The 27,215-nt window shown below is 38.8% G+C and overlaps 1 protein-coding gene across 1 annotated transcript in view; it reads right to left on the reverse strand.

Annotated features, from left to right (window-relative positions):
* Nucleotides 1-13,780: 13,780 nt before the first annotated feature.
* LOC109097868 (GDNF family receptor alpha-2-like) overlaps nucleotides 13,781-27,215 on the reverse strand; it is a 48,344-nt gene continuing 34,909 nt past the window's right edge. Inside the window, exons 5-9 of the mRNA XM_019111487.2 lie at nucleotides 22,887-22,996; nucleotides 22,057-22,197; nucleotides 21,652-21,839; nucleotides 17,921-17,965; nucleotides 13,781-15,116 (exon numbers count right to left, since the gene is read on the reverse strand). Coding sequence (XP_018967032.1) covers nucleotides 14,964-15,116; nucleotides 17,921-17,965; nucleotides 21,652-21,839; nucleotides 22,057-22,197; nucleotides 22,887-22,996 — 637 coding nt within the window. The 3' untranslated portion in view covers nucleotides 13,781-14,963. The remainder of the gene's footprint in view (nucleotides 15,117-17,920; nucleotides 17,966-21,651; nucleotides 21,840-22,056; nucleotides 22,198-22,886; nucleotides 22,997-27,215) is intronic.

Here is a 27,215-nt window from a genome sequence, read left to right on the forward strand (position 1 = left end):
ATACTGCAGCACACAGGAAGCGCTTTACGGTGGCGGCGGGAGACTGTCTATTCCTCTCACAAATCAATTATTTTGCCTCAGAAGACTTGGAATATTAATACTTTTTGAATAAATTATGACGGTTGTTGTATCTGCATGTTATATGTTGTGTTTTATGGTAGGTTAAGGGGCAGTGGTAGGGTTACATGCTCATAAATGTGTAAATAATGTAATATAAATAAAACGGATAGGTGTAACTTACGCCATTATGATGGTGTCTTAGGTGGACTTATCTATGATGTAAAAAAGCATGTCAAGAAAATATAAATGTTCGGGATGCTGTAATTAACTTATTTTGCAGTGATATGAGCCAAACACTGCATGGCTTAAACCACCATTGTACTGTTTTCATTTAATTTTGTGTGAATTGCTCTTCAAATACAATAAAATATAGTTTTAGCAATTTTAATTATTATTATTAATATTGGACGATTGATTTTATTTATCTAAGACTTTTTTATGACATTTGAAATTGCCTATTATCTGACCTTCTGTTAGAGGAAACTGAAAAAAAAATAATAATGAAAAATATTCATGACGTTGTTATAAAATACAGAGTATTAACACTTAATGATGACCAACTCAATTAGTACCACTGTAGTTGAGGTCAAGAAAAGTATTCATGATTCTGTCATAAAAAAAATTTGACACCGTATTAACACTTAATGACATATTCAGTTTGTACCACTGAGTAAAAGTGATCAGACACAATTATAATGGCTGCCTCATGACAGCCAATATCAAAACCAACCACATGACAGTTAATATAATGTTAACCCATAAAGTTAAGGAATTTTTTAAGTCTGATAATTAATCTGCTGTGTCATGTTCATGATAGATTTATGACAGGTTATGTTGTCCTGGTAATGTCAAGCTGTCACGACCATGACACTGACAGGTTATGATGTATTGGTTTAAGTTGTCATCATAAAGACATCTCAAACAATGTCATCTTTGCATTAAAAATGACATAACTGAGTGAATGGCACTTATTGACAGTTGTCATAAACATGCATAAAACCGCCTTCATATTTATGACGTCATGTCATGATTATGTAGGTGTCATGTCAGTCTTATACACACCCCTTCAAGTTAAGTGTTACCAAAAAAAAAAAGGACTGGTATTCTGTTGACACTTATTCCCCAAATAAAATCTGAAGCAATTCAGCTGAGAATCACTATAATATAAGATTAGGTTAACACATAAACCGAGAAAAAGTCTAGATATGTGTCAGTTCGTTAATTAAAATGCTTCATAGAACTGTGAGATCACACACTTAATTGCAATTAAATGATTCTGCATATACCATATGGGCTTGCTTCTTGTCACATTTTCTCAATATCCATTTCGTGCTAAAGAGCCTTATGTGCACAGCCTATTATCAGTTTCACAATGAGAAGTCATATCTGCACCATACAGTACACAGCTGTGTTTCAGTATAGCTTATGTGTTTGTCATACCCTCTTTTTCACTATGACATCTAATAAAGTCTGTAACGTATGATCTGAACGACCAATCAGAGCATAGCTAATGAATAAGCATCAAGTGGGTCAAGAATAAAGATGTATGTGTCATGTTTTAGTCATTCTTAGTTCACGGTGCCTTTTTATCCTCTGGAAGCAAGCGGCTATATCAAACCTCTCTTTCAGTCCTTTTATAGTCTTCTAGTCGACACTTCCTCTTGTGAAGATTGCTGTGAAGCTGCCGTTTGGTGCCGCCGGAAGGTTGAGACCCTCAGTGTTTTTGTAGAGATCTTTCTTGACATATCCATCTCCGCTATAAAACGGTGCCGTGCCATGATGATAATTACTGCCGTCATTCCCCGAAGGCACCTTTGGTCACCCAGTGCACTACTAGAATTGAGCTTTAACTGACCTGTCAGAGCAATGTGCATATCTCTGTCATGCAGACGGCATATCTCTATCATGGACTATTTTAGCATTTTCCCACCCACCTGCTCAGATAATGTTTGCTCTCATGTTTGTTTATGTCATCCTTCCCTGGGGATGGCAGACCTGTCGGCTGTTGGTTTGATTTTTCTGCATTTGCTGTTCTTTTTCTGTAGTTATGCTTATTCTGGTCCACCCATTTCAGACTGCTGGGGCTCAATATTTCTGTCAAAAGCCCATCTGCCCACTGAGCTGGCTAATTTCCAGCCTATTGAGTTCTTCCTCAATGTCACCTTTTGTATCAGCTTTATTAGCCGCATGCATGTTTCACATCTCCATAATAGAGCACCTAATAAAATATTGTTTGAGAATTCAGCACTCAGGGACTCCAATTTAAAAGTGACAGAAATGTTCAGGTAGTTATTTAAATGGAGTGCTTTCATTGAAATATGCTGCAATTTTGACCAAAAGCCAGAGTATGGCTCCATCCCAATGACTACTGTGCCTAAAATCTCAAGGTAGCATCCTAATGGCCATGAAATCTTCGCTCTGTGTTGATTTAGGGTGCTCTACTTTAGTAGTTCAAACGCTTTGCACACCAATCGAGGGACTTGACTAGCAATCGATTTCAGTGAACCCTTTTCATATTTTCGAGGTTCTCAGAAGCGACAGTAGTCATTAAACTTCTAAAGCAGTGAACAGAAATGACAACAAATATAATTTTTGAGTTCCCATTTGCTCAAATAACAAAATAAAGAATCTAAGATAGCGTTTCTATGACTTTACAAAAGGGGGGAGGGGGTATTGAGATATTGATTACATTGGTCAGAAGAGAGAAATATTTCAAGTTTGCAGTCATTCCTTCGTATATTGTATTAGAAATGCAGCAGCATTTTCAGTATTTTAATGCAAAGGTAATGTAACACCATGTATAGTGTTATAAATGTACATTCATTTTTTTATTAAAATTATAAAAACTTGCTAGATTTACTGTTAACTGTGGAAATCAGTCTGTAAAAAGTCTCTAAATAATGCATCTGATCATGATGCTTTTTTAAATAAAAAGTGTAATGTCATTTAATCATGGATCAACTCGTGAAAGCAGATTTAAAATTTAAATTGTTTTGAAAATGATTACTTAATTTTCCTCAGGGCACCCAGTGTCAGTATAGCCCCAAAATCTGGCAGTAGTTTACACCACATCTTAACCTCAGAGCATATATTCTCTAATCAGCCACTTTTGTCTGTCTGAACCCCCTCAGGTTTTCAAGATGGTGCTACTGCATGGATTAGACAATTACTATAATCCCTGTGTTCTTGTTGCTTAGCAATTTGAGGCAGAATGGAGTTTTCCTTTACTACCGAGTGTAGCTGTGCTAAATTAAAAGTTTATTATCTCTGAAAGATATCAGCATTTAAGCAAAATTAACTTAAAGGGGGACATCAACTAAGAAACCAAAATTCCCTTGATATTTTGATATATGAGGTAATTGTGCTATAAAACATCCTGTAAGTTTCAGAACTCAAAAATTTCTCATTAATCTAAAAACAGCTTATATTGAAGCCAGTCTGCCAAAATGTAATAGTGTGGCTAAACACTGCCTTCCTTTTGATCCCAACATCAGGAAAGAGTGAATTAACTTTATTTTTAATGATGTTCCAAACCATGTCAATAAGAACTCTGTCCTTTGTTCACTTCATTTTCGGATTCATTTTATTTTGGATTCATTCATCCACAGATTAATTTACAAACAAGGCACAATTCGACGTGGGATTTTCAGAAAGACTATATTGGATCCAACAGTAATGTCACAACACACAAGTGTGAGTAACTGTTTTTACTATGTGGTCACTATTGCTTTGTCTCTTCTTACAGATCGTTTGATATGTACTGAGTATTTATGCGTTCAAACATACACAACTTTTAGCCAATCATAGCAGTAGGTGTTTACAGTACTTCCGAGTCTACAATCTGTCATGCCTATTCAAATGAAGTGTTCTGATGAGGGGGTTAAAAACAGGACAGAATATAGCCTATTTCTTCTAAATTATTATTATTATTATTATTATTATTATTATTATTCATGTAAAAATCTTGATAACATTATAAGGGGACCTCAGAGGACAGTACAAAATAATAAAAAAGGTGGTTCATGACCCCTTTAAGCAATGTATTTCATTTATTTTTTTCACCGCTATTTTAAAGTAATATCAAAAAGATACCTCAGCAAATTCACTCAAGCAGTATTCTTGAGCATCAGCACAATTGAAAGTGTCATTTTTTAAATGATTTCTGTCAAATCTCAGAGAGTTTAGCATTGTAATAAACATGTCTTGCTGCAATAGATCTGCAATAGATCTGCTATGCTGCTGCAGCAGAGCAAGTACTAAAACTTACTACTGCAAACACATCCACAGACATGCTGCTGTGAGCATGTAAGAAATACTGCTGCTGCAGGACATATAACATATATGAAATAACCCCCTTATATAACATGCATGAAATCACCCTGTAGCTGATCTAGACAGGTGGAGCTGGGGAAGGTGAAGGGTTTCTGAAGCACACTGAAGCTGCTACAACAAGCTGTAGCCAAGTATTTGAATGCTGAGCCGCAAGTTATTTGGCTGCTGATGTGAAAAGAAATTAATCAGCTGCACCATGTGTATAATGATGTAATTATGTCAGATTGAGTTAGAACCTATCAGACTCCATCTGGAGTTTATTTGAATTAATATTGCGCAACTTAAATTTCAGACGAAAATCAGAGAGTTGGTTTTTAGAGAAGAAGCCAGAAAATCAGACTTTGTAACTGATCTGGACGGCATTTGAAGATATTTTGAAAAATGTTGGTAACCAAACAGTCTTGGTATTATAAGATTTTTCCATCTACTGTATGCAGAGACAGGGAAAACCTGCAAAATCCACACAGAAAAGCCTCCTAGCTCAGGGACTCAAACTGGGCAGCATCTTGCTGTGAAGTCTAAAAATGTTTTGCAAAATGTCATTCTGCATTTCACAGAATGAAGTCATAAAAAATATGGAATGACATGAGGGTGAGTTAATGATGACTGATTTTTAGGTGAACTGCCTTTTTAAGTTAGACTCAAGTAGCAACATTGTGGGACCACTTAGGCACTTAAAGTTGAACTTGCCGAGTTGACCTATCCATAACTTTGTCTAATTTTTTTTAATTTTGATCTTTTTCGTCTCAGATATGTTTTCAAACAGCTAAAGAAACAGTATGCTATCCAATTGTACAAGATTCCATAGGTAACCATATAACTCTTCATTATATTAATATACCATATATTTTTAAAAAGATTGTGCTGGATTTCCAGTGTGACTAGCTAGCTAGTCTATAAATGTAGTCTCCATAAATGTAAATGTTAAAGCCAAATTACTTTAGGTGTAAAATTAGTACTTATGAATGCATATTAATATCTCTTCTTGCATTAATACCGCAGTGCTATTATTTGACCTGTTTGCTATTCTTTTACATACAGTAAGTGCTTCTTTATTTGGCACTTTATTATGCAGTGCAATGCAAATTTCAGCAGATGTTAACCAGCCAGCATGATGAAGTCCCAGAAGGCCACAGGCAGTGCTTGTGGCTGAATGGAAGCTAAATGGATGAGTTCACACATACCTGCATATGACTATGCTTAAGTGATTACATCAGATGGAAGGCAGATTTGCACAGGAAGTTGAGGATAAGTATCACAGGTTTCCATTTTCCATAAAAATAAAGTTTGTATGACTATACTGTATGTTTTCATTAGAAATCTCATTGGACGGTCAACAATTTGCATTCGTTTTGTAAGAAGTTTTACAGTTTATCTTTCTATATTTATTCTATACAAATATGTGATTCAAAATCTATGTTTTCAAATATATTTACATAATGCTTTACTCAAATTATGTTAATGATGTAATATGTTATGAAAACTGTCTCAAATAAGAAAATTAATGCGTTGTTTTGCTGTTTTAAACTGCCCTTGTAGTTGAACAGCAGATGTGGACCTTTAGATTATTAATTAGCTGTCATGTTTTGAGACAAACTAGTGAAGAGAGATAGACACATGATGGTTAGATGATGGGGGAAGTGGAGCAGATGGAGAGTCACTGATGGAGGACATCAAGATGGCAAACAGGAAATAGCTAAATGTAGTATCTCATGGGTATATATTATACTTAAGTTTGTCATTATGCAGTCTAATGATTAAAATCTGTGATTGCAACTTAAAACGTCAAAATTTTTATATTTAACCTTAATAATAATTCAATCTGTTGTACTCTCAGTGAGCACGTGTTGTCACTGTCAATAAGAGTATGCTTGCAATGTGTTGGCCGAGCATTTGTGAGTATTTTTCTGTCACTTTGGATAAAATTAGAAGGTTAAATGCATTAATGATCTTAGGGAGAAAAATAACCCATGAAGCTCCAGCAACAAATAAGCCGAAGCATCAATAAATAGTAAAAGCAACTGAATTGCCAAAGCTGGCAGGCACTTTGACAGCAAACATCTCGCAGCGACAACGTCCATGTGTTTGTGTGTTGATTCCATTTGTAACTGCAAAGGATTATCATCAGACCTTGAGCTGATTTCTGTGGGGCAGCGGTGTTTCTCACAGCTGTTTACTATGTGTTTATGAAATGACAGTCTCTCTGGGGAAAAATCTGATCAGACTTGTTTTCTTCCAAAACAAGCAACATTTAGTACGTCACTTGTTGTTCACACATGATGAGAGACACATTTAAAGTCAGAGTGAAATGTAACCCATTTTTCCTATGTGATGGATTTTTTGGAGCCTGACCAAATGCAAGTTTGCTATTGAGTAAAATTAACCAATAGAGTACAAAAGTCAGGTTCTGGAAGTAAAAATTCCATTTATTTTCTTCAAAGGAAACTCGTATTTAATGATAACCAAAAGAACAGACATACAAGATGTTGATAGACAGTATATGCTTTTGTTGAAGCCATCAGTTTGCATTATTTCAAAACTACATTACCCATGATCGTGCCTCCTTTGTGATATGATTGGATATGACTTATGTTCAGCTGTGATTGGTTCATGTGATAAATCCTACCTGTTGTGTTTGTGTGTGGTCCAGAATCAGTCTTAATGAACAATATAATGGCGTTAATGGGAAGACTAATTTAAAAAAGTAAAGAAACATCTCACACACTAAGATATAACCACTTTGTTTTGTCAAAATAAGACTTAAAATGACAAAACGTGATCTTTGGGAGTTTTTAGTGAGTAATCAGCTTGGTGAAATTTAAAACGTTTAAAAACACAAATTTGATGAGTTTTCTGTAACAGCTAAGATGTAATAAAATATTTTCTGGTCCTTGTTAAGTCTTAAAATTTGGAAAATAAAGCCTCAGATGAACAATATCACATAACATATCACACCTTGTCATTATTTATTTCACAAAAATAAATCCAAGATGGAAAAGCCATGTGTGACAAAGATTGGACACCCTATGATTCAACTGCCTGTAGATCCAGTTTTAGCAGCAATAACTTGAAGTAGTCATATTCTGTATGACTTCATCAGTCTCTCACATTGTTCTGGAAGAATTTTGGCCCACTCTTCTTTACAACACTGCTCCAGTTTTTGAGGTTTGTGGGCATTTGTTTATGCACAGCTCTCACCACAGCATTTCAGTCAGGATGAGCTCTGGACTTTGAATGAGCTATTCTTTTCTTATCAGCCGTTCTGTTGTAGATTTGCTGGTGTGCTTGGGATCATTGTCCTGTTGCATGACCCAATTTTGGCCCAGCTTTAACTGTCCTCACATTTGACTCTAGAATAGTTTGATAAACAGAGGAGTTTATATGGTCAACTCAATGACTTCCAGGTCCTGTAGCTATAAAACAAGCCCAAAATAATCACCGCTCCACAAGCATTTGTGCCTTATGGATTTCAACCAAATATGGCACTGTGCATTATGGCAAAACATCTCCACTTTGGTCTAGTCTGTTCAAAGGACATTGTTCTAGAAGTCTCATGATTTGGTCAGATGCAACTTTGAAAACCTAAACCATGCTGCCATATTTTTATTTTTATTTAATTTTTTTCATAGAAGAGGCTTTCTTCTGGCAAGCATTCCAAACATGCCATACTTGTCCCATATTTTTCTAACTGTACTGTCATGAACTTTATCATTTAACATCTTAACTGAGGCCTGTAGAGTCTGTAGTGTAGTCTAGTTTTTAGGTTATCTGTCATTTCTCTGAGCATTACACGGTCGGATGTGAATTTGCTGGGACATCCACTCGAGGATTGGTGTCTATTTTGAATGTCTCCAACTTGAGAATAAACTTGCTCAATGTAGAATGATGGACTCTATTACTCTTTCCAGTTTAATGGCAGCAACGATTGCTTCTATAAGATGACCGACGAATTGGGATATCGCTTCGATAGACCAATCTATTTTGAGTGTAAACTAAACGAGCCAATGCACATTGGCATGCAATTATTGCATCCAGCTGCTGCTGATCACAGCGTGAGTATAATAAGGCAGCAGTTGCAATGCATACCAGCTTTTTGCTTCAGAGCCGAGTGTTAATATCGTTCTGCTCAAACTGTGTCTAGTTGTGAACTACGAGTTCAGCACGCTCTTGGAAGCTTTGTGTGTTGGTGAGACGGCGCTTCAGTGGTGGTCGTTCCCGAGTCGAGTGGGTTGTGCACTTCAGGCTGCAGTACCAGAGGTCGATCTCAGCATCGGAAGGAGAGCTGTCCGATGAAGATTCGGCCGCGCTGCCACCCTCCGGGACGGTGGCAAAGCCTGAATTGGATCCAGAGATGACAGCTATGCTTTCCCGGGCGGCTGAGTGGGTAGGGCTCAAGTCCAACGCGTCCCTAGCCCTCGAGGTGGGAGGATTGGTTTCTCGAGGTGGCTCGAGCTGGTTATCAGCGCACCGCCCCGGTGCCTTTCTTCCCAGAAGTGCATGACAAGCTTACCAGGTCGTGGACGGCCAGAAACTGGCCGGTTGGCTCCTCCTCCCTCACCACCCTCGATGGCGAAGGGGTATTCGGCGATTCCCCCAGAGCAGGCGGTAGCAGCGCAGTTGTGTCCTAAGTCTGCTTCCTGCTGGTGGGGAGACCCGGTGCTTCCTTCCCGGGCCGGTAGGCATTTGTCTGGTCTAACTGGCAATGCCTATACGGCTTGTGGGGAAGCTGCTTCCACCTTACATGCTGTGGTGTTACTGCAGGTGCACCAGGCCAAGGCACTGAAGGACCTGCATGAGGGTGGTCACGATCCGGAAGTTCTGAAAAAACTCAGAACCGCCACTGACCTCGCGCTCCGAGTGACGAAAGCTACTGTGAGTTATCTAGGTCATGCGATGTCCACTCTTGTGGTCCAGGAGTCTGGTTGAAATGAGGGATGCTGACAAAGATCGGTTCCATAATGCCCCTGTGTCCCAGACCGGCCTCTTCGGTGACGCGGTCGAGAACCTGGCCCAGCAGTTCTCGGCTGCATTGGAGCAGACTGAGGTGGTCCAACCTTCTGCCAGGCGGGCAGCTGCTGCCTCCACCCATCTGCCAGCCACAGCGCCCCAGCCTGCTCGTCGCCGAGGGCCTCACTCATCCTCCTCCTTCACCAGATGACAGCAGAGGGCGGTTCGAGAGTTTCAACAAGGGCCCTACTCACGCACCCCACACTCACACCCCTCTCCGGCCCGCTCACAAGCCGCCCAAATTGGGTCCCTGTGTTCCACCTCGCTGTCCCACTGTGGGTACGGCTGTGGTTCCACTGGTCCTGCTTGTACGGTTTCTAAGCGCCTGGTCAGTGCTACCCAGCCCGTCTTGCTGGCTTCTGCAGACCATCAGCCTCAACTATGCGATTCAGTTCACCCGGCGTCCCACCAAGTTCAGCGGTATCCGCTTCACTACAGTGAAAGTGTCCGATGCCCCTGTTCTGCGGGTAGAGATTGCAGTCCTACTGGCGAAGGACACGATAGAACCGGCCCCTCCAGCTAATATGAGGTCGGGGTTGTATAGCCCTTACTTTATTGTACCCAAGAAAGGCGGTGGGTTACGGCCAGTCTTGGATCTGCGAGTTTTGAACCAGGCCCTTCATTGGCTACCGTTCAAGATGTTGAAGCAGTAATGCATCTTTGGGTATGTCCATTCCCGAGATTGGTTTGCAGTGATCGACCTGAAGGACACATACTTTCTTGTGTCGATCCTTCCACGCCACAGACCATTTCTGCGGTTTGCGTTCGAAGGATGGGCATATCAGTATTAGGTCCTGTCCTTCGGGCTGTCCCTGTCCTTCGGGCTGTCCCTGTCTTTCCCCCAGTGAGCCTTCTCGCACAAACACTGTGCAAAGTCCGGGAGTACGAGGAGCAAGTCTTGATAGTGGCGCCGTATTGGCCCATTTGGACCTGGTTCCCTGAACTAGTTCTCCTCGCGACAGCCCCTCCTTGGCCCATTCCTCTGAGGAGGGATCTACTGACTCAGAGATGGGTCACCGTTTGGCACCCGCATCCAGACCTTTGGAAACCCCATGCCTGGTCCCTGGATGGGACGCAAAGATTCTAGGTGACCTACCCCAGGAGGTAGTGAACACCATCTCTTCAGCAAGAGCACTGTCTACGATACACGCTTATGCTTTGAGGTGGAACCTGTTCATCGAATGGTATTCTTCTCACCAAGAAGATGCCGATTGCTGTCATGCTTTCCTTTCTGCAGCAAGGGCTGGAGCGAAGGCTGTCTGCCTCCACCCCCAAAGTCCAGGTTGCCATTATTGCGGCGTACCATGACCCCGTGAATGGGAAGTCTTTAGGTAAGCATGACCTCGTCATCAAGTTCCGTAGAGGGGCCAGGAGGTTAAATCCTTCCTGGCCCCCCTCTATACCCTCCTGGGACCTGACTCTAGAGCTAAAATCACTACAGCAGGGCCCATTCGAGCCTTTGCATTCAGCTGAGCTAAAGTTTCTTTCATTGAAAACTCTGTATCTGCCTGCACTGGCCTCCATCAAGAGGGTAGGGGACCTGCATGCATTTTTGGTCGACGATTCGTGCCTAGAGTTTGGGCCGGCTGACTCCCAGGTAATCCTGAGGCCCCGGCCCGGTTACATGCCCAAGGTTCCCACTACACTCTTCAAAGACCAAGTGGTGAACCTGCAAGCGCTGCCCCTGGAGGAGGCAGACCCAGGCCTGGCTTTGCTCTGTTCCGTCCGAGCATTGAAGATGCTAAGTAGACGAGACACAAAGCTTCAGGACCTCAGACCAGCTCTTTATCTTTTACGGAGGCCGGCAGACGGGGAATGCCGTCTCTAAGCAGAGGAAGGCCCACTGGATTGTGGATGCCATAATTGTGGATTATCAGGCACAGGGTGTGCCCTGCCCATTCAGGTTGCAAGCTTACTCAACTAGAAGTGTTGCATCCTCCTGGGCACTGGCTCATGGTGCCTCGCTGACAGATATTTGTAGAGCTGCGGGCTGGGCAACCCCTAGCACGTTCGCTAGATTCTGTAACCTTTGTGTAGAGCCGGTATCCTCCTGTGTTCTCACCTCAAACAGGTAGTGGCACCGAGAGGCCCCGGTTAGTGTCAGCTTGCTAAAACTGCTCTAGAGTGTCCGTACTGTAGACCCTGTGGAGATCCTCCATCAGGCCAGGCCTATTCAATTGGCTAATTCAGCCCGCCAATCATCTTCATCCGGCCCGGCAGAAGAGTCGCACACACGCCTCGAATTGTCTTTGCTCTAATTAGTTTGTCCACAAGGTGGCAACACTGGCCCGGGCCGTTGTTTCGAAAAAGAAAAAGAAAAGGAAGTCACTCACCAACAAGCGCTCATGTGAGGGGATTATGAGATATCCGCAACTCTAATTTAAATGAGTATAATGACCGTGGTATCGGCAGACAAAAATGCACACAATTACATCCAAATGTGCGGTTATGGCGAGTTACCTCGTAAACATGGTCTTAAAGGACTGTAAAATTTTGGGAGAAAAGCGAATGTGTGTGTCAGATCCACGTCATGTGCATCAGGTTTTAAAGAGATAGCGCTGCTTTTAAAGTGAAACCTGATGAAGTCTGTCATTGATGGCAATCAAAAACAAAAGAAAAAGGAGAAATTACTCCACTGCTCTAGTCGCTGATTAACTTTTGTAGTTTGAATAATGAGTAATTTATATTAATTTTATAATTTATACATATACAATTTATAGGTTATGTGAAGACTTTTAAGTTCACTTGAATTTAAAGTTGTCATATTTTTCAGAGCCTTTTCTATGAAGTGTTAAAAATAATGGCTTTCAATTATACTGTAATGTTGAAAGACTATAATTATTGGCTAAAATTAAGGGAATATGAATTTAATAGAGATATCAGTAACATTACTGGTATCAATAAAACTGGCCTTCATTATCAGTATGCTACTTAGTAAAAAGATGCCATTAAACCGTATTTAATATATACAATCTTTACGTTATTTCTCATTAATTTGGAGGTTCAGTGTGAAATTATTATAACATAAATATATTAATATGCAAGTAATCGCAATTTATTAAATAAAATAACTTTAATCAATTGATAGCACTAATGTTAACCTTTCAATGATGTTATTGTTGGTATAATATTTGTTTTTTACAGCCGAATATGTTTTTCAATTTAATTTCTTATTTTATAGTCCCCCCACATTGGCATGACCACCCCCACCTGGCCCCCTTCAAATTTTCAATTCAATAATCTGGCCTTCAAATTAAACTAATTGAATAGCCCTGCCCTAGGCAGCTGGATGAGGCGGAATGTCCGGCGCCAGGCCTTCATGATGAATCCGTGAGAACCGTGGAAGGCTCGTATGTGTATAGTCCACGGTATAGCCTTAGAGCCTGTGTTTCCCTGGCAGACTGCTGCCTTCCCAAGAGGGTTTTAATCACCTCCAATTTCTCCATGTACACCTAAATGGATGCTATATGTGTATTTGCTCCTGAAAATTCCTTCGGGAAGGATGGGGTTTCCGCAGCATCCCTGTTCCAGGTGGAACAGGTACGTTTTCCCAGTGTTATCTAATCTCACCCAGTGAGGTAGTGATTTGACAATGGTGAGTGGAACTACTTGTTCCGAGCCTCGGCCTACACCAAATAGGGGTGTAGTAAATTTCCCAATTTATTTCTGTGTCGCAGTGCTGAATTTTCATCAGCCATTACTGCTGTGCTGCATCATGTTTTTTTTTTTTTTTTTTTTTTTTTTGGAACCTGTGAAACATTTTTATTTGATTCTTTGATGAATAAAAAGTTAAAAAGAAAAGCATTTATTCAAAATAGAATCTTTGCAACTTTTACAATAAATGTAAATTGTAGTTTTTTTATATACTCAATCAACATCTATCGATTAAGTTTTATATTTTTCCACTGTTTTTGTTATAATTTTTGCAATGTTTCATGGGATTATGTTCTTTCCCTTATTACATTTGTCACCCCAGTTAACACTTTTTGTTGTTGTTTCAAATCACAGTTTGTAATGTAAATCATCTCATAGCTGGTTGCATTGGTTGATGACTTATAACTTCTTAACAAATCCTTTTTTTAAAAAAATCCCTTTGCAATAAATGAATGGAACAATAGTGCCAGAACCAAGGTAGCTGAAAACATCAGCAGAACATTTCAGGTGAAGATCAAGCTGGCTGTTTCTAATAACACATTGATATGAACAGACCATGAAAACATTTTTTCATTAGAATAATGTTAAACAGGGTCAATAGTGATTTCGTGTTGACTTTAAATATGAAATTTTAGGTTACACAAAGTATTTCAAAACTTATTCCAAGATAATCACTCAGACCTATTTTAATTCTGCAATAGGTGCTGTTAAAGTCATGACTCTTCGAGACATTACTAGGATGTTTTTATTCAGATTTAAACAAATATTTCTGACACATTCTTGAGCCTCATTTTAAAGCATCACAAATGAACCAAGACCTTTTTGAGTCACAGGAGCTGCTATATTTGAACGTCTGAAATCATATCAGTTGGTCTTGGCGGTACTCTGCAAGTGGTATGGTCTGAAACCATTACATAAGAGAGAGGAACAGAGCAAAGACAAAAAAGTAAGGCCACACAATAGATTGCACACTATAAAATACACCAACAATTGACCCTCTCCGAAAATGGATCTTTTGTTCCGCTCTCCCTGGAGCATTTTTCTTTGAATATAATCCAAGTCTTTTGGCAAGAACGAAATGATTACACATAATAACAGCCTAAACATCATTGGCACTGACGGCTCTCCATGGTGATACATTTCACATAGCTCTCTGCTTTTGTTCTAGTTCCCCGCGTCGCTCAGATTTCCAGCACATGCTAAAGGTTCTTTAGAGATAAAACAGGGAAAAAAACAATCTCATATACTTACAAACATCATTATACACATTGTACACAGGGCAGTAGGTCCCAAATATCGCTAGATTGGAGGATCCAAACGTGTTGCGGATGAACCCTTATACATAGTTCACCGGAAAGAAATTTGAGGGCACAAATCGAGATTTCATCCATATTTTTTTTCTTTGAACAAAAGAAACATCTACATGGAATTATTGATAATGATCAAGGCAGTGAGCACTATTGTACTGATGTGTGCGGGTGAGATAGCGAAAAGTTTTGTTTTTATAATGGATGCTCTATATCTCTAGGTAAATATACAGAGTGTTCATCAATGGGTCACATAATTGCATTTTATAGCCTGTTCTCGATCAACCATCCGTCATGATATTGGAGAACCCAGTGGGCTGGTTTCCTTCTAGCATAAGATGTTTGTAGAAGTTATCCATGTTCAATGTTAGCCGCCTGGCGTTCCTCACATTCTCTTCAATGGGGCAGTGGTGTTTCGAGTCTTTTAGAAGCTCCTGCAAAGGATTTGTTGTTTTTTGTTCTGACTAGTTTTTAAAGATGGCGTGTGATTCACACATACACACACACTAAGAGAGAGAGAAAGATCAATGTCACTTTAGAGAAGTTCTTTGAGGTCAGAAGAATCCATCAAATGCTTCCTGGTGTTTTAGGGTCAGGCTGTGTTTACAGAACCTGATTGACCAGTGCAAAGGCCAGTGTCAGTGTGGTGGCAGAAACACTGATTGAAGTCACAGATGAATGTCTGGCTCTGTTGTTGTCAGCCTGGTGAGAGCCCACCGAGTCAATGGATCCCTCCATATTGGGGTTCATCACATTCTGAGGAAATATTACAAGCTTTTTTTCAGTTTTCAGTTCAAGTATTAAGATTGTGTCATTCCCAATTACTCGCCTTCTCATAAACGTTTAAAAATGAATGTGTTTGTGGTATGTCTTTAAAAGTGTACCGGAGACTTTCATAAATGTGCTCTTGTAAAGCTCAGGCGCTTAAACTTTATTAATCTTAACTTGATTTGTTAACATGCTTTTTCACTGACAATGACTGTTGTTGAATTAATGTTTCTGCTGTTGTTTTTGCTGCTGTCTAAGACTTGATGGCTGCTCTGTCAATTCTTCGTCATCAGTCAGGAGCCTAGGTGTGTTATTTGATAGCAAACTTTCCTTAGAAAGCCTTGTTTCTAGCATTTGTAAAACTGCATTTTTCCATCTCAAAAATATATCTAAATTACGACCTATGCTCTCAATGTCAAATGCAGAAATGTTAATCCATGCGTTTATGACCTCAAGGTTAGATTATTGTAATGCTTTATTGGGTGGTTGTTCGGCACGCTTAATAAACAAACTCCACCTGGTCCAAAATGCAGCAGCTAGAGTTCTTACTAGAACCAGGAAGTATGACCATAATACAAAACTCTGGCAATTTAATAAAACCTAGAATATCAAAATCAACTGCGGGTGGCAGATCCTTTTCCTATTTAGCGCCCAAACTCTGGAATAACCTACCTAACACCATTCGGGAGGCAGACACACTCTTGCAGTTTAAATCTAGATCAAAGACCCATCTCTTTAAACTGGCTTACACATAACAGACTAATATGCTTCTAATAACCAAATCCGTTAAAGGATTTTTAGGCTGCATTAATTAGGTCAACCGGAACTGGGAACACTTCCCTAACACCAGATGTACTTGCTACATCGTTAGAAGAATGGCATCTACGCTAATATTAGTCTGTTTCTCTCTTATTCCGAGGTCACCATAGCCACCAGATCCAGTCTGTATCCAGATCAGATGGTCACTGTAGTCACCAGGATCTAGTACGTATCCAGACCAGATGGTGGATCTGCACCTAGAAAGGACCTCTACAGCCCTGAAAAACAGCGGAGACTAGGACTACTAGATGAGCCCCAGATACAGATCCCCTGTAAAGACCTTGTCTCAGACAACCACCGGGACAAGACCACAGGAACCAGTTGAGTCCTCTGCACAATGTGACTTTGCTGCAGCCTGGAATTGAACTGCTGGTTTTCGACTGGCCGAGAGGAGAACTGGCCCCCTGACTGAGCCTGGTTTCTCCCAAGGTTTTTTCTCTATTCTGTCACAAATGGAGTTTTGGTTCCTTGCCGCTGTCGCCTCTGGCTTGCTTAGTTTGGGACACTTCATTTACAGCGATATCGTTGACTTGATTGCAAATTATTGCAAAGATACTATTTAAACTGAACTGAGCTGGATGATGATATCACTTAATTCAATGATGAACTGCCTTTAACTTGAAAAACTTTACTATTGTCATTTTGCATTATTTACACACTGTTTTCCTAATTAATGTTGTTCAGTTGCTTTGACACAATCTGTATTGTTAAAAGCGCTATATAAATAAAGGTGACTTGACCTTTTCCTGAATGAAGTCACGTCCTGGAGCATGATGTCATTAAAGTTAGACTAAAAGATGGAAAGTGATATTGAGGACACTGGAAACACCTATTAAATAACTGCCAATCAAATTGGCAAAATATTTCAATTAGAGGCAGAAAAAAAACCCTAATAATTTCCATTTTTAAAAACTGTGCATTTAATAATTTGACAAAATAATTTGACGTGATTGGCTGAATACCTCAAGCGTGTGACGGAAATGTTACGCCCCTTACCATACTGTGATGCCGTCTCCCGACGCGTTGAGACAAAACCAATTAAACCCATTACAAACGAGGCATTTGTTGCATCCAGTGGGGACATAATTACTGATTATAATGACTTATACTGTCTTTTTACGAGTTGCGTATCGCATTTCTTAAACTTTTAGTTTTTTATGAATTTGTTATCTCTGAAAAGAGAGGTGTGATGTGGTTGTCTACATTGCTCAAAACTCTCATTTGAATCATCAGTGGCAAATTCTTTAAATATAAAAAACGTGCTTACAGGCTGTGAGTCAGAAGCGCCAGACTGTCCTTAGTTAGAACTGCACCACTTTAAAGAAACAGCCTTTGTGCATAGACACATTGTAGGCTACTCTGCAGGTTCAGGAAACAGTCCTCCATAAAATGCGCTGCACACATCTGAATATTTGGGTTGAACTGTTCTTGAACAGTGTTGTAAATACAACTTAACCACTGATCTCTAGTTGTGTCCTCTTTTGGAAGGCCAAACCAAGTAGTTTCACTTTCACAATGAAACACAGAGCGTCACATATGGCGGTGAGTGAGTTACGCCTTCTTTCTTTGCGTGAACATTTGGGCGGTGTTATGCAAATCTTCCCACACAGTGACGTAGACATGTGGGGGCGTGTTTAAATTAGGTGTTTTAGGAGGGAGTGGACAAGTCTTAACTTTTATAAAGAATATCTCTGGGTTTGGGACTTTAGTCTTTTCAACTTTAGGGATCTATACATTTTTTTTTTCTTTTTTTTTTTTGAGAATGTTAGTAAAGACTAGATAACTCTGAATGAACATTCCATTGATGTTACAGGAAAAACATTTGCTCATAACTTTAAGAGAACCTTTCCAGAACTTTAACCAAAGTTCTGAGAAAGGTCCTTATTAGCTGGGTATAGAAATTTTAAGTTTTAAGGTAGGTATGACTTTCATAAATATGTAATAATGTATTGTACAGGTGAAATGTGTCTTACCTCATCAGCACATTCAAAACTGTTAGGACACTTATGCTCACTGTCCTGTGAAAATAGAAATAATTAATATTATTACCATCACGTGACCATAATCTGCATACTGTACTGTTCAGTGTTAACTGTGTATGGCTGCCCTATACATTCGTCATTCCATCATAATCTACTGTACATAATTTCAGTCCTGGGTTTTAAAAAAAATACATACACTTAGCTGTAGTAGACCTGTGTAATATGGATGTTAAAGTTGATTGTTACTTAGCTTATACACAGTTAAGAGCTTAACATGAAGAGACTGTAAGTCATCTGCAGCTTGGTTCCCCTGAGAAGTGTAAACTGTGGCACTCTCAAATAATAGATAGACACAACAATATTGTCTCAACCAATGGCATGCAGCTCTGTTTGGCTGACCAGTGACAGATGGCGGTGCAGCCATTACAAACCTAACCCTTAAATACTCAGTAAATGAGAGAAATCAGCTGATTGTACTGAAGATGGAAATCATGTGGCCAGTCGTCACTTCTGTACAAAATGTCACTCATATCAACTTCAAGGTGTTTTAACCAGGTGTTTTTTCTCGTGCCATAAAGCAGAATAAATGCATTAGATACTCTAACACTTGAAAGATATGACTCATATGCAAACACTTAACATGTTCAAGAAGTTCTCAGCTGGTCATGGTTTGTTAGCTACAAAACAATTATAAACATAACACCTCGTGTTTGCGTGAAAAAACAAAAACAAATGCAGCCTCTTTGATGTAAAACCGTAATTAAGAAGCTTTACGAAAAATCGCACAATGGTTTGCTTGATTGATTCTTTGAATTGCTTATCCCACAAGGAACATGCAAAGTTTTAGAGCTGTTTATGGTTCAGAAGACAATGCTGTAAAATGCAATAGTAAGAAAGAAAGAAAGCATGGAAACACTAATTTTTTTCTAAGTTTTTTTTTTTTTTTTAGCAATAAAACACTGACTTACGACTAACAAGCTGCTTGAAACAAAGGCAAACACACAGAAACCCAAGCAGAACTTCACAGGGAGGATGACATTAATAAGCATAATTAATAACTGATAGTTTCAGTGCCCTATTTAACAGTGCAGTCAAATCCCAGGCTGCATCAGGAAAATGATTAATCTCAGAAAACGAATTTCCTTTTGTACCCCTCTGTAAACATTCCATGGCGAATTCGCTAAACAGATGTGGCCATTTTACATCCACATTATTTTAACACAAAAACCTGTATACTGTATATTCACCCACCACCTGTAATCTAGTTTAACCAAGTGCTTCCTGCTCCTTTGTAGCAACATAAACAAAAAAAATGGCCTTATTCTTTTATAATGTCGTGCTTTCAGTGTTGTAAATACATATTTCCTAAAGAGAGCTGGGTATTTTGTCATATTTAATAGAATCTTGAGCAGTTCCAGTAATCTTTCTGTTAATTTATCCATCTTTTTGGATAGAAAGTAGCTCTTTTGTTTCCACAATGTAGATAATCATGTTTTTCAAAGTTTTTCTTCTTGTGGACAATTGGTTCTGTTCACACATGAACTTTAAACACAAAAATGCAAATAAATTTATGGAAAACCTGCATTTGTGAAAGCGCCTATTGTCATTCTATTCAGTAGAAACATGCCTTCTTTTTATGCAACTATACCAATTTTCTTCTTCATAATAAAACGTTGCCATAGGTGGAATAGCATTTGAACAGAGATTCAGCCAGCACAATTATCAAGTAAAGCAATCTTGAAACAAACAAAATCTGATGTGTTATGCCTGACAATGTCCACCCTAAAATGTCCAAAGTGGGCATTTTTTGTGGCTAAAATTGCACTCAGAAAAAATAGGTGTACAACAGCTTGTCACTGGGGCTTCAAAGGAACACATTTGTACCCTTTTTACTGCTAAAGGATTTATAATGGTACCATAAAAGTACATAATATTATTCTAAGATATTGATATGCACCCTTTAAGGGTAAAGAAGGTACACAAGTCCCAGCAGGCACAGGACGTTAATATAACGTTAGGTTGACTTTGGACATGGCGTCGGACAGATATCGCATTTTGGTTGAGAATGAAATTCGGGTTTGACGTCAGTATTTGACGTTAGCTTAACTTTGGATTACACAGCCTAAAAACAACATATCAACATCAGTTGACATCGATATTGGACATCAAATTAACATTGACATTATACTGTATGTATCAGGTGAAAAACTGAATATTATGGAAATTGATGTTTTTCCCCATTTTATGGACAGCAGTAATATATGCAATGAGATACACACATAATCAGAGACTTGACAATTTTGAGTATGGCTGCTTATTCAATCAACACATTCCATACTCTAAAATTCTTTACATCGAGCGCGAGTTCAATACCTTCAACTTGTAAACGCACCAAGTAATCAAGTAGATACAAGCTGCCATGTCAGATAACCACTTTTCACAGATTGACTGTTGCCTCCTACAACAGTTGCCGGAGACATAAATTAAAATATTTATTTCCCGCGCGACTATATGATATTTCTGTCTGTGGAGTTTTTATAATTTGTTTCAGCATGGATGAGAGAGTACAGTCATTTTCTTCAGTACCCAGGGGCTTATAACTGAATCCTCAGGACTTAGGACAGAACTGCGAGGCACGATAGGATGGAAGTGGTCACACTAAGTCATATCTCTATAATGCAGGTCCTTTCAAACTTGAATTAGCTGACAAATTAGTGTTTGTGATGACATCACTCATTTACATATTACATAGCTTCCTGTAAGCAAGACAAATCATACTAACATCCTTGAAATCAATGCGATAATCAACATACACTATCTAGCTGAGTATAGAGACACGATTTTCATGGGCCTGATTCAAAACGTAATCTTCCATCTGAGCACCAAAGCTCAATATTTCATGATTTTCAGGCATTACAGACCTCGTTGATGTGGACAGCCATGCTGCAGGTCCGCTCTAAATGGCCTCTGTATGAGCTGACAAATGCGCACAGTTTATGAATTATTCACCTGCATACTGAATTATACAGAAGTGTTTTACCTTCCACTAGACACTCTGCATATCTTCAGGTAAAACAAGATTTTTTTATTTTTATTTTTTCCATACAAAGAGGAATTCTGCTTCCCTCAGTTATTTTAATGATTGTAATAGTTGGTGTTGGCCTAGTTTTAAGGGGGAGTTTAATGGAATTTGTGTGTTTTGCTTTTGTACATGCACAAAGCAGCGATACAGGTTTTAGCACTGATCTTGACATTCAGGGCAATTCAGGACTATCCTCTTTGCTATTAGCTAGTCAATCATATAGCACCGCCCCAAACTCACACCATTGGTTGAGCTGTTGCTGTGTCAGGCTGGTTGGAATTCTCAAACAAACAATGTTTTGAAAACACCTCAGCATATCAGTGTTTGCACTTTTTTAATGATATCATCCTACAAATAGCTTTGTATCTGCAAGGTACAAAGCTGTCACTGGGGTGGTGTACTAAGGTTCTAAAAGGTATAGCTGTGTACCTTATTTACCCCTAAATGTTACATATTAGTACCTAAAGTGTACATATAAGTAACTAAGCCTTTGTAACAGTCTTGTACCTTTTTCTGAGAATGTAGGTTAAACTGAAATTGAAAATAATAATATTTAATAATAAAAACGGCACACTTCATCTTTAAATTCACTGGGTAATAATAACACAATGCAGTGAATGACACAAATTTTCAGACCTACCTGAAGGTTAGCGCATGTGGAGAAAACACATGCACTGTCGATTTGCTTGACATCATTTGAGTTAATGACATGTTTGGTGATGATAGCCGGTTGCAGATTGGTCCGTACTGATGGGACCGCTGATTGAGACTCAGTGATGGGAACTAGACCCGCATCCGTGCCATAACCGAATGCCTGGATAGCATTTCCTGCACACCGAAACACACACAAACACATATGCAAATAAAAACACATGCATGAAACTTCCATGAAATTTTCATGTGGCAAAAAAAAAAAAAAAAACCTCAGCATAAGAGATCACATGCCCGTAAAACATAGCATTTCTCATTAATGTGCTATTTAGGTTAAGCCCATAAGGATGGCTATTCAGGCTGTGAGGCTACATGAGGTTTCATCTCCACTCACTCAAGCAAGTGTTCTCTCTGAAGTCTCGGAGGAAGGCCTCGCACTCAGCTTCATGATTTCCACTGCCTCGACAGCCACACCAAGGGGAAATGGTGATGTTGGTGTGGCTCGCATCCACATAGTTTGGAGTCACATCTGATCCTGTAAGGCCAAGGGTAGAGATTCTCATAAATATTCATTAGGTGGGAACATGTTGGTTTATAGATCTCACTGTCTGGAGTATAATGTGCTGTTTGGCTGAGTATAATGGCCAGAGGTTGTTGGTCTGCTCACTTTTAGAGGTCTGTTTGTTCACAGAATGACAGGATTTTTAAGCCTCCAGGATTTATTTCAGGTAAAAGGCTACAACAATGCAATTTAAAATTTTCTCTGATGGTTTGCATGACAAATTTACACAGCAGCAGTATTATTTATTTCAGATTATTTTATGTAAATTGTCAAAAAGATGAAAAAAAAAAAGTCTAGTAGTATTATGACAATCTTTCATTTGAACAATTTTACATGTTGCCTACTTTTTCAGTATAAATATAGCACATCATAATTTATTTACTTATAAATATAATTTATATATAGTGGCTTTTAAATTTTAGGAAAAGGGACTCCAAAGGGATTGTTATATTTGGGGTCGTTGGCTTCAAAACATTTTAATATCCCTTGCCTTCATCTGTTCTCCTGTTCTTTATAATCTTTCTTGAAATAAAATTCCTGATGCATCACTAATTAAAGCAGCTAAAGAAGGCAAAATACATGTTCCAAAGAGTCAGTCCATTAAAATGCAATTCCAAATTCTTATTATTGCCGTGCAGCAGATTTTTCTCATAATCACTCACCAATGAGTCCAACGTAGGACACCAGACAACCGTGGTAGTTATCATTAGGACAGCTTGTTATTGAATGTGGTGTCGTCTGGCAATTCATGTGGAAGTCTGCCAGCCTGGATCTAGTCCAAACACAAAACAAATTATAGAATTTAAGAGGCCTGAAACATTTTTAGCACATTCGACTGAATAGGATTTAGATGCATGCTCAAATAAGCTACTAGACTTTCTATATTTACAAAGCACATTACAGTACATGACGCTGAAGAAAGGATGGATTTTTATATTCTCAAATAATCGCCGTCTGCACCTTCTCTTTAAGGTGCTCCAAGAGTCACACGATTTTGGATCAAGCTATAAGGGAAGATTTATTCTAACCGTTATTTATCACCACAGCTGCATCTGCTATCATCAATGCTCTAATATCCAAGACCGAAACAATACGTAGCAGTGAATGTGCAATATGAGATGCGTTCTGTCAGGCCTAACTAGTGTCTGGTGGGGTTCCAATTCAAGGCCATTTTCTGCTCGACTCCATGTGGTATTTCTCAAACTCAAGCAATCTGCTTCAAACAACCTCTTCCTAGGGGGTTACCTGCATTCAGAAACAGATTGCTCCAAGCACTAGACCTGAGGTGGGCAGGGGGTCACGTTAGTACTTATTCTTGAGTATGAACTCTCTCCCCTAGCACCTTACACACACATAAACTCGGAATAATAGCCCTGCGCATCCTTCCCTCACATAATGCCGGCGAGATGGAGATCTCAGGCTCGCTGCCCTCCTGCGAGACCTTGATTAATAGTGAATCATCGTACACGGCAGTATGGACCCCTGACTCACCAACTCAGCTACGGTGTGAATATTAACCGAACCGTTCTTGCTGTTGGGTCCACAGGTGCTGCCTACTGGGTGTTTACCTCCCAGAACAAAGAATGGTGTCTGCTTCGCTCTCATGAGTTCTTGCCGAAAAGGTCATCCTTTCTGCTCTGCTTTATTGACATGGAAATGGATGTTCCTCTGATGCTTTTTGTGCCGTGTTTTCACCCCAAGCTTTATCTCTAGATAAGCGCTGCCGTGACTCACGGCAAAAAAGGCAAAGGCATGAAGGTGTGTGAAATCAGCAATCAAGGAGCGATGCATGCTGATGAGACTGCAATCCAAAGTGGACCGCTCTGAAAGGGTGAACTGAAGTGCTCCCGAATTATGGCACTAGAAGTTCAAAGATATTACTCAATTATTTAACTTCCCAACTACATCATAGATTCATTTTTAACAGAGCTGGAGTGTAAAACCTTGCTAACATAGTGCTACTAGATAAAACTGTAAAACCTTGCTGTCATTTTGATAATTGATAAAGATGTTGAGCTATCATACATACATAATCACCAGTTGTTTTCGGCTTTGATATTATAAGAAATATTTATTGAGCAGCAAATCAGAAGGATTTCGGAGTAATGATGCTAAAAATTCAGCTTTGCATCACAGGAATAAAGTAAATTTAAAATATATTAAAATAGAAAACAGTTAATTACATTTTATTAACATTTCACAATATTATTGTTTTACTGTATTTTAGATCAAATAAATGTAGAAGATTATAAAACAAATGAACAGACATATATGGGAATTTAAAAAGCACAAACAAACAAAAACAGTTAAAAAATATAGAAATTAAATACTACTTTCTTGTCACATAGTTTTTTCTCAGGATCCTGTCAAAATCTTATTTTTAATCTTATCTTTTTGAAACAGCATGATTTTTAAACTAACATATGCCAAGTTATTTTAGGGCCACTGAAAGAAAGTTTATTGTGAATTCAACATGCCACATCACTTAGCTCAAGTTCTATTCAAAGATCATGAATATTCTATCAGTCTGCCATCATGATTCAACCCCATGAACTTACACAGCCATGTCCTGAAGCAGATACGTGAAGCTTGTAGACATGGCAGTAAATACTCTTGAAAAAAGTGAATGTGGAGTTTTTACCTTAAGGACCTTTTTCTACTGCATCTGACCCTTAAAACTACTCTCAGTGTCTGAATCCAATGTATTCAGGTCTTTTTTTTATTAACATTAATTTATTTGATTTGAAGAAAACAAGTTAAATGTTAAGTGTGTAATTTCACCGAACAAAACAATGATTGTTTTCAAACATGTTTCTAAACTCTCCCCCACCTGCCATTGGTCAACCAAACAGATAACCCCGCCCCCAAACTCACACTATTGGTTGAGCTGTTGCTGAGTGAATCTCAAAGAGAGATACTGAAAACACCACAGAAACCATTGTTTTAAGGAAATGTAGTTTCATAGAAAATAACAAATAATTTTCTCAAAAATATGCTAATTAAAGGAGAGAGCTGTTTTGGGTCTGTGGAACGTTCCTACAGATTCATAATATTATTGTATGATGAGGTTTGAGTTTTTGGCTAAGCAGAAAAGGTGTACGTGGACTGTCTTGTTTTTCTATTAGACCAGGAACATAATAACGATGCTTGCCTAAATTAAAGAATCCCTCAGTGGAGCTGATGATTTACATTGTTAATTACCTTCTGGCTGGCTCAAGGAGGCAGAAGGGTGGGAGATGTGTAAATGAATGCCCCTGGTAACAGGTTTGCAAGGCTGGAGTGTTAAACCGTCATCATCAGCATTAACGTTACCTGCTCCCCCTAGGAGACATCATAAGCCCGCTATGTCATTCAGGGACATCTCTAAACGGATGTCATCCTCTCACTGCCAAACATCATGTGTATTAGTCAGACCTGTGGCGACTTGCAGATGATGAACAAGAGTTACTGAAAAATAATTACCGGGTTTGGTTTTTCATTTTTACTTTGAAGCTGGTCAAACTGATTTAATCAGCAATCCTGTATCAATTAAATGAACACATTTCAAATTTGCTGTTTTATATTTGGTCCAGTTTATTCATAGTTGTGCTACATCTAACAATGGTCTAGATGGTTTATACTCATGAATTGCCACAGATGTAGTCTTATGTAGTGTAGCGACTAAATAAATGCAGAAACTACTAATTTACCTATATTTTTCAGTAGATCTAAATGAGATGGTTTATGTACCCAATAATACTGCTCTGATTGTAAAAATATATTATTCCAGCTAAATCCATCTTAAGTTGGAAGCTGTTATTTGGAACGTGGTAGCTGGTATCATTAGCCCGTAATCGTGTTCCAAAACTAGCTTGACCACCTTCGGCTGATATGGCCATCTGCTTTTGTTGATGATCTTAGACAGTCTAGCAGCTTACACTAGCTAATGATAATATTAAAGCCTATTGGGTCTAATTTTTTTCCATGCAATTTGTCTGTTCAAACCAATGTGTTAAAAAGGAAGATGCATTATTATACAGATGTATTATCTGACAGTAGGTGGCGCTTTTAGAAAAGCAGAAATACCCTGGGTTACATAATACTTTACATAATATAGTGAGCTTTTAATACAGTAATACAATAAGATTTTAATCAAGCAACTCAACGTTCCTTTTTTTACTAGCTCTAAAGTGGCATTTTTGAATTGGTAACGGAGGCTTGGGCTCAACTGTTAAACTGTCAAATTGAGATTTGAATCTGTGGTGTGTGGAAGTAGTTCTGCACAAAAGAGGGTTTTTAAAGACAATTTGTTGACAATTAGTTGTTATTTCGTATGTACACACTTGTTCCATCGAACTATTGTATAATATGTTTACTGTAAAGAGCACTAGCTAAAAGCTCTATATAAAACAAAGTATTATTATTAGTAGTATCAGTACCTTGCAAGGCTGGTCATATGATATAAACATTGTGCAACCCATTGGGGGAGATCCACTTCATGAGGAAAAAGCAACTAATATATCTGAAAGTTTAAGAATAAATCTCTATCCTTTCATTGACATTTCTGTTTAATGTTAATTTCTTTAAGCAAAACATTTTTTAAACTTTAACAAAATTACTTGTGCACCATTAAGATGACAAATGTTTTTCATTCTTCAGCAGTGAATCATGGCAGCCCACTCATTTCCTAACTGGAGTGTTTATCACTGATGATTTAGGAACAGATGGTTGGAGTGCTTGTCCTCTTTATACTCTGGCCTCGGCCCAGCATGGATATCTGCAAACAATAGACAGCACATACTCGGACAAGCAGAGTATCAAGGCCAAATATTTCAGGCAGGCTATGTGTCTTTCTGTTTCTACGGTTCATTTGAAAATGGTGCTTCAGCTGTTAGGTTGTTCAGCTCATTGTACTTCAACTTTAACATGTCCATAGTTTCTGAACATCTCTTGACTGTGCTCTAATAATAAATACATATTGTACATATTTTCAGATTTGGAGTCTTTAGCTA

The sequence above is a fragment of the Cyprinus carpio genome, chromosome B10 (assembly GCF_018340385.1).
Source record: "Cyprinus carpio isolate SPL01 chromosome B10, ASM1834038v1, whole genome shotgun sequence".
Classification (NCBI taxonomy): domain Eukaryota; kingdom Metazoa; phylum Chordata; class Actinopteri; order Cypriniformes; family Cyprinidae; genus Cyprinus; species Cyprinus carpio.